Source organism: Fulmarus glacialis, unplaced genomic scaffold (genome assembly GCF_000690835.1).
Source record: "Fulmarus glacialis isolate BGI_N327 unplaced genomic scaffold, ASM69083v1 scaffold11199, whole genome shotgun sequence".
Classification (NCBI taxonomy): domain Eukaryota; kingdom Metazoa; phylum Chordata; class Aves; order Procellariiformes; family Procellariidae; genus Fulmarus; species Fulmarus glacialis.
Window position 1 is genome coordinate 11,884 of NW_009235225.1, and position 7,739 is coordinate 19,622.

General features: G+C 46.6%; 1 protein-coding gene across 1 annotated transcript in view; it reads right to left on the reverse strand.

Moving 5' to 3' along the window:
• Positions 1-2,959: 2,959 nt before the first annotated feature.
• Positions 2,960-7,739, reverse strand: part of NCSTN (nicastrin) — a gene marked incomplete at its 5' end in the record, with an annotated part of 12,861 nt that continues 8,081 nt past the window's right edge. The window contains 6 exons of the mRNA XM_009585940.1: positions 2,960-3,591; positions 5,127-5,339; positions 5,665-5,816; positions 5,954-6,041; positions 6,559-6,654; positions 6,931-7,033. Of these exons, the coding sequence (XP_009584235.1) occupies positions 3,469-3,591; positions 5,127-5,339; positions 5,665-5,816; positions 5,954-6,041; positions 6,559-6,654; positions 6,931-7,033 (775 nt within the window). The remainder of the gene's footprint in view (positions 3,592-5,126; positions 5,340-5,664; positions 5,817-5,953; positions 6,042-6,558; positions 6,655-6,930; positions 7,034-7,739) is intronic.

Here is a 7,739-nt window from a genome sequence, read left to right on the forward strand (position 1 = left end):
TTAGCCAGCACACATCAAAATACACGTAGCTGATCCTCAGAACTCAGCAATTTTGTTTCTATCGCAAAGACAAAAATAAATCTACGTATATACCAACGCTCAAACTACTTTCCACATTAATTTACTGAGAAGGCACTTATTCCCCATTGCTTATTAGCATTAGGGATGCTCTAATTAATGCACATAATCTCAGGAGTGATGGAGAAAAGTGTATCAGGGGAGTTATCAACTTTAAGGTTTGCGCAGCTGAGGACAGCTGCTGTTGTACCAGGATGGGCAGGAGGAACTAGGGATACAACTCAGCCCCAAACCAAAGGCAGCTACTGTGCATTACAAAGGAAGATACACAAGGGGTCAAGCCTGTTTCATTTTTAAACTGGGGACATGTATCTACTGCAGATAACTGTACTCAGACTGAAGGCACGGAAAAGAAGGCTTAAGGGTGAGCCTTTCCAGGGCTAAGACACTAACTCTGAGCTTAAAGCAGCAGACAGCAACTCCCTAAGGAGCAGCGATTTAGTAGCTGTACACAAAGCAGCAAAGGCTTTCCTGGTCCCAGCGGAGGGGAACGAGCACTCCCAAATCCACTCTCAGCTCTTTGTTTGAAGATCAGGAGTGAGACTAAATGACTGAATAGGTCACAGAGATCCCGATTCCTCCCAGCTTGCCCCATTTATGATCTGGAGAGGGATGCAGGTGAACACCTTTTCATGTGGTCTTGTTTCTGTATAAAATGGGATTTCATTCTCCACGACACACAGAGCAGCTCCTTTCACCAACATTAGCTTTACTTTAACAAAACACCTTTGTATTTCAAGTACTGTTCACCTCAAGGTCTCAAGAGCATCCCCTCACCCCTGTGAAACAGGGCTGTAGCAGGGTCTGTGTCACCAGTGAGAGAAGGGCACTGCGAGGGGAAGGGAAGTGGCCGCAGCCAGTCTGGGGAAGAACAGGGAAGGGAAACCTAGGGACTAGGACTCACTCTCAGCCCATTTACTTCCCAGACGAATCCCGCAATCCTGGCTATTTCTTCCCCGCCCCCCCTTCATCCAACACTCAGGCCCAATTCCCCAGGGGAGGGAAGGCTCAGATCTGCACGGCGCAAGCCTCATCATCAAAAGCCAGCTGAGCAAAACGAATTTACTGACCATGGCAAAACACAACGAGGAGGGCTGGAAACACCGATGGCTACTGCCTTTCCTTTTACCCCTCTGTGCAGCGACAGTGCTGGCACCAAGAGAGTTTGAGGGACACGCAAACCCCCAGCTCAGGGTAAATTTTGGGCTGACAATCAAGCGAAGACTTGCGGTGTTCTCCAGCGTTGGCAGCAGGAGGGAAAATGTGTCTCTGCTGCAGCGCCTGCCAGCCTAGCCCCCTTCTCCCTTCCTTTTGTCAGCCACTGATAGGAGGGTTGCTCATTGCAGCGTCCACAGGGGAGACCTGTTGGCCATCCAAGGAGCGGCGTAGGCACAGACAACGGAGGCAGCTGTTTGTTCGCCTCGCCAGAGCGCGGCTCTGAACAAAAAGCTGGGAGTGGAAAATGGGGCTGGGAGTGGTAAAAGGGTTTATTTCTGTTTGTATGGGGAAAACAAGGAGGGGGAAAAAAAAAATTCCAACCAGAAGCCTTCAGGGGAAAGAAAAAAAAAAAAGAGCCCAAACCCAAGCTCAGAATCTAGATTCGAAAGATGGGAGAGAGAGAGCAGTATGGGAAGGACGCATTTTTAACCTGAAAATTATCAAGAACCCTGTGTATATTGACCCAATTTGCTGATTAGCCATCACTGATCCCACCACCTCTCCACACAGCACTGCTCCACCATGAATTAAGCATTTGCATTCTGATATGTAAAAAAAACCATAATAAACTTACCTTAGGGGAGGAAAAACGTATTCTACAAAATTCTCTGCCAGACCACATGCTGTCTTGAGGTCCTCTGTCTCACACCCAAAATACTTTCATGCACAGAAATAGTCTATTTGGATAATTTTGGGGAACTGATTTTGTTCTGGCAAAGTTGGAATGAGTCCAAAGATTAGGAGTTACAGGCTATGAAAATCCTTATTCTAAAGACATCTCCATGTAAAGATATCTCCATGTAAATTGAGATACGAGTTTCTTCAGCATTGCTAAGAGAAATGAAAAGAAATCAGGCACAGAAACATTCCACCAAGTATCAGGAGCAGTTTCCTGACAGAAGGATGCATTAGCAAGTGGAAAAAGTCTCCCTCAGGGTAGCACTGAAAGTACAAGGTCTGAATTACTTTAAAACTCCAGAGTGTACGCCTAGTCGAGAAAAGACTTCAACACAATAAGCCCGCACTGTCCTCTAGAGAAGGGCAAGCGATGTCTGCTTTACTGCTCGTCAGCTCCGACTTCTGGAATTAATCCTCTCTACCTATTTTTGAGCTCCTCACTTTGGACAACAGCACTATCGCACCTTTAAATCATGATTGCTGAAGAACAAGTGAATTTTCATACAAAAGAAACAACCAGGAATATCCAAGTGCCTGGTCAGTCACAACTGCTAGCCCTGAGAGCCCAGTCTTGCTGGGCACTAAGCAATAGCATCGAAGGAAACAAAGTGTGTGAGCATGCTCATTAAAAAACATGTTTATTATACCAGTGCCTAGGGATCGACTGAGATCAAGGTACCATCGTACAAAGCACTCTTTGGAGTGATCAGCCATCCCTGTCTAAACAACAGAGAGTTAATTCCCTGTCCTGTCTGAGGGCACAATGTCTTTCTTTTGCCCAGCCGTAGAAAGAATTCAAAGTTTCAATGTGAGTCAAAAAACAAATCAGACAAACACCGTTTTTCCCAAGACCAAAACATATTGCAACACCCAGTGTTTTGGTCCTTTTGGCAGCAACTAAGACAAAACAGGCAATGGGTTAATTTGTAAGCGGAGATTTTTTTAATTAAATGGAACTATTTATATATATACAAAACCCAGAAAATATTGCACCATTAAAAAAAGGACATTTTACAGCTAATCATCTGTTAAACACACCTTGCCCTCCCTGCATTGTAGTGTACACAGATTCACAGCAACTGTTGGACGTTAACAGGCAACCTGTGCTGTCAGACACCATGGAAATCTGCTGGTCCACATACATCCCAGAGAAAATACCTTTACCCTTTCCACCCTTGCCTTCATTCAGGGACACATCCATCACATTGTCGTCTCAGTGGCATTCAGGACAAATCCTCTCAAGTTGATCAAAAGTAAGGACAAATTAAAAAGAAAGGCTTTGGGAACTTCTCAGTCAGTTTCTTTAGGGCTTGGCCGGCACGGTTTTCTGGGAAAGTCTCTTATGTTTTAGGGCTCAGTCCCCAGAACCCGGAACACGGGAGCTCTGGAGAGAACCATTTGCGTCCCTATCCAGAGAGAGGGGCATTCCAGTGTAGTTTTATCTTTGACAATTGTAATCCAAGGGCTAAGACTTCTCAAGCCCCGAGAACATCTTCAGTAAGCCACAGCCCCAGGGTCCCGCGGGATGCTAAAAAGTACATCCGCTTTGGCGTTGATAAAATACGTAGCGAGGAGAGAGAAGATCAGAATGGCAATGCCCACAACCAAAGTGATTATCTAGGAAGGGATGAGAAACACTTAGCATTGTTGTTACAAACACAGACCTGCAGCACCTCACAGAATTTGCATCGAACGGGCGTCTCTGTCAGAAAACTACAGAGACCAGTTCACTACTGAGGCACTATGTACACTGAAATAAAAAGATACTCTGAGAACCTTACAGTCTTAGACAAAAGCAACTGCCAGACAGGATCAGGTCAGCTTTCATCGTAGTTATCAACGGTTCACGCAAACTGATGTTTAAGAAAAAGGTGAGGAAGTTTTATGGCGGATAAAGAACGTATCGTGTTTCAGAGTGGTCGACGCAGTTTGCAAAGATTTTTAGCAAGTATTTAATGTAACACTTTGGCTACTCCTGCATGAACTGTCATCTCCTCCAGCAAGGAACTGTAAATGCCTTCAACAAGCACAGTTGCTGGCAGAATCAGCACCTGTCAATACCCTTTGCATAACTGAGATTACCTCCTGCTCAGCACCTTTCCTGAAGCCTAAGTGTCAGAACAGTCTAAGACCTCATTAGATTCCTTCCCGTCAACCCTTCTCCTCGCACGGTAGGATTGTCATTCCGAGTCTCCCTCGGATATCTCAGAATAGTCCCCATGCAGTGGCCAGACACTCATGCGCTGCTACAACTCTCTCAATACATTTTATATCGGGTCAACACTTCGGGGATGGCTGGCCTCAAACTGTGCATCTCCAGGGCACCAGTGTCTACTGGGCTGTAACAAGCCGAGGCACAGGCAGGGCATTGTGCTTGCCTGACAGTGTTAAAAAGGCCCAGTGCCACACAAATAAATTGCTCAGATTTCAAAAAACCATCCGAGAGATGCAACAATTGCCTGGGCTTGCATGGCCTTTGGGTGGCTTACTGCTAGCACATGATGACGACAGCGCTGTGCACTCCTGAGTCTGTCCTGACAGGGTATGACATCATTAACAGCCAACCAGAGGACATCAAGACAGGCACAGAGTCCCAAAGTGACTGTACGCTTAACCCTTTATTCTGCTGGCACTTAAGCCACATCACACCCAGCTAAGGGCTGCTTAGAATCTGAGATACTGAACTAACAGCAGCTTTTGTTTGTGAAGGTTTGTGCAAAAGTTATTTCTGCGCTGTCGAGAGGGGATTCGGACTGCAGGAAGGAAGATCAGGGTTGCACATCAGGCAAAACACCTTCACAGCCAGATTCACTGGCTTGGCTTCCTGTGCTGGGGGAAGGGGTTAAGACTCCTGTCACTTCTAGCTTTTATTCATAGAGCTCAGTCTGCTCTTGATTATTCTGCACTGTCTCAGCCTCAGCAACTAGATTATTAACCCACAAACGGCTGGAGGTGGTAGGGTTATCACCAGTGATGCATTCTTGGTTACTTCACTTTCAAGCATCAAAGCCTGGCTGTTCTTAACTAGGGAGCTCACATGGCACAAGATCTTGCAACAAACTCTGAACTGTTTCTCCAGCTGTCGGGAGATGTTTTTCAATGCTAGCCACAATTTTTTCTCTACTTTCTTTTTCAGACATATACAAACTCACCTCTAGCTCCTTGCTAGCTACCAGAAATATTCGGGCACGGATCTCTTTCCACCGACTCTCTGTCCATGTGGAGTACTCTGTAGATCCCCATTGCCTCAGCTCAAAGGCAGGAGAGAGTGCTTTGCTTAGGTGAACAGTTGACCGAACACAGTAGGGGACTCGCGATGTTGAGTTAAGGTCCAGGGAACCCTGCACCCAGGCGTATTCATACATCTGCAAAGAAAACAGGAGAGTAAGAGACAGCAAACTGCCACTAGCAAATAACCAGACTATCCCCTTGTTCTGGAACCTTACCCGTGTCTCTGGGGAGAGAGCGAGGGGCTTTACTGACTGTTGTCACTGTAAGGGGATCCTTTTGCCCACTCCTCCCCTGCCCTTGGGCATTAAGATGCCTCCTTGTTGGAGGAGTTTCCCAGTTCTCCCATTATTACGTGTTATTACGAGCAATAGAAAGCATTCTTAACCAGCTTTCCTCAAAAGCAGAAACCAGCAAATTGGACAGCAGATCTGTCCTTATCCCATTCTAATGGATACTTACTTCTTTCTCACTGCTGGGTGTTTTTTCAGGGTTCAGGCACTCTTCCTTGGTGAGATTAACAACAGTGCCCGTGAGGTTGGCCAGGACATACTGTACAAGGTAGGTAGTGTTCACAGGGCTGGAAACGGCGACGTAATGTTGGGGAACATCACCTGAAACAGTCAGAGAAATGGGACTGGCGGGGAGATGGCCAGAAGCAGACAATGTTAGCATGGCGCTTTAGAAAGCTGCCAGGTAACATATGGGGTCAAACCCACTCCTGTGTTCTTCTTCCCTATATTGCACTTACCCAGAATTCCTTTTATGTCTGGTTTAATGATGGACTGAAACCAGGAATTGTTCATTTTAATCAGAAACCCATACAGCATTCGAGAGACCTGGAAAGAGATGGAAATTGGTTTATACAAAGGGGAGAGAAAATAGCATCTTAACAGTCATACTTCTCAAGATTATTTGGCTGACAGATGTTTCCCACTACAAGGGCCAAGAGCACAGCAAAGGAGAGACTATATGTCCCAACTGTATATAATTCAGGACCTAGCTGTGAAAATTGGGTTCGATTCCAGCTCCACTGACTCCTTAGCTGATCTCTGTGGCACACATTGCCATTTCACCTCAGCTCCTCCTCTGATTTGTGGAACGAGGATAAAGGAGCTCTGTTTTGTAGAGGGCTTGTGAAGCTTAATGTCTGCCCTGAGATTGAAAGGCAAGGAACTAGAGAAGGGTGAAAGGTTTTTCATTCAGCTGTGGTGGGGAAAGAGAGAAGGGGGGAGGCAAAGCCTTCATGGAGACAGACAGGACAGCATGCTGTGTAAACACATATAAACAGAGACAGAAGGGAAGTACGTGAGGGCTCATCAGAGATGCCAGGGACTCAATTCCATCTGCTCGTACCGTTTTTGGATCTGCCTGAATAGCAGAGGTGTTGTTGGCTCCCCCCGCAAGTCGGTAGAGAGCACGGGCGACCACTGTGGCAACTTCTGCCAGGGACTGCAAAGGAAGAGTGCTCTGTGTTAATCAAGATAGGCAGATCCAGCAAAACAAGCAAGGAGAGCAAGCCAGAATCTACAGATCCATCAAAACGCTTACATCGTGCTAGCATTTGAGTGCCTATTGCCTTTGTCACCGTACAGAACACTCCCACCTTCTTTCTGCCCTTTTTGGAAACAGCTTTCCCTCTCTCCCCATGACCCTGCTTCTATCTGCCCCTACCCAAAGCCCCATCCACCCCAGATACAGCAGCTAAAGAAAATACAAAGTAGGAACCTTGGCTGTGTCTGTGACATACTCCAAGGTCTCCTCAGGGCTAAGCCCCTCGGGGTATTGCATCCGGATGTTCTCTGGAGTGTCGTACATGCTCTGGTAGTATCTGAAAAGAAGAAGGCAAACAGAGGTTGGGGAGGGACAGAAAGAAACCACAGGGCATGGAATTCAATTCAGAGTGTGCCTAAAGCAAACAGTGGGAGCAGTCTCCTGGGAGCAGAGATACAGCCCTGCCAAAGCAGTGCCCTGCCACACGCTCCTTAAACCATTTAATGAGGCTTTATAATTAACTTGGCCCTTCCACAGCTTCTCCCATCTGAGGATCTCCACACAATTTACAAGCTGTGATTAGCTTTCAGGTGGGCAACAGCCCAATCTATTAAATGGGTAGAGAAACTGAGGCAAGGACAACCCATGCAGAAGGTCTCCTGGGAAGAGGGTTTTTGATGCAAGTCGTGCCAGTGGATTTTATTAATGCCTTATCTTGAAGGCAGCGAGGAATTCCAAGTGAACTCTATGAGAGATTTACACCAAGGCGTCTGCAGCACATGCAGCTGAACTGGGAACTGGGCTGAAAGTCCACCGCACTGTCTATGCACCTGACGTTCCCAGCCAACATGGGACTGATCCCCCCAGTCTAAAGATGGGTCACACAGCGGTGAGTTGCGCTTTCCTCCACCCCAGCTTTTCTTTACCCCTTTAGAGCAGTGCAGATTTAGAGGTGAAAGGGAAGCTACTTCCCCTTGATTGCTACAGAGATTCTCAGAAACAGCAGAGAAGGATAGAAGATGAAGGGAAAGAGTCACTTTGAA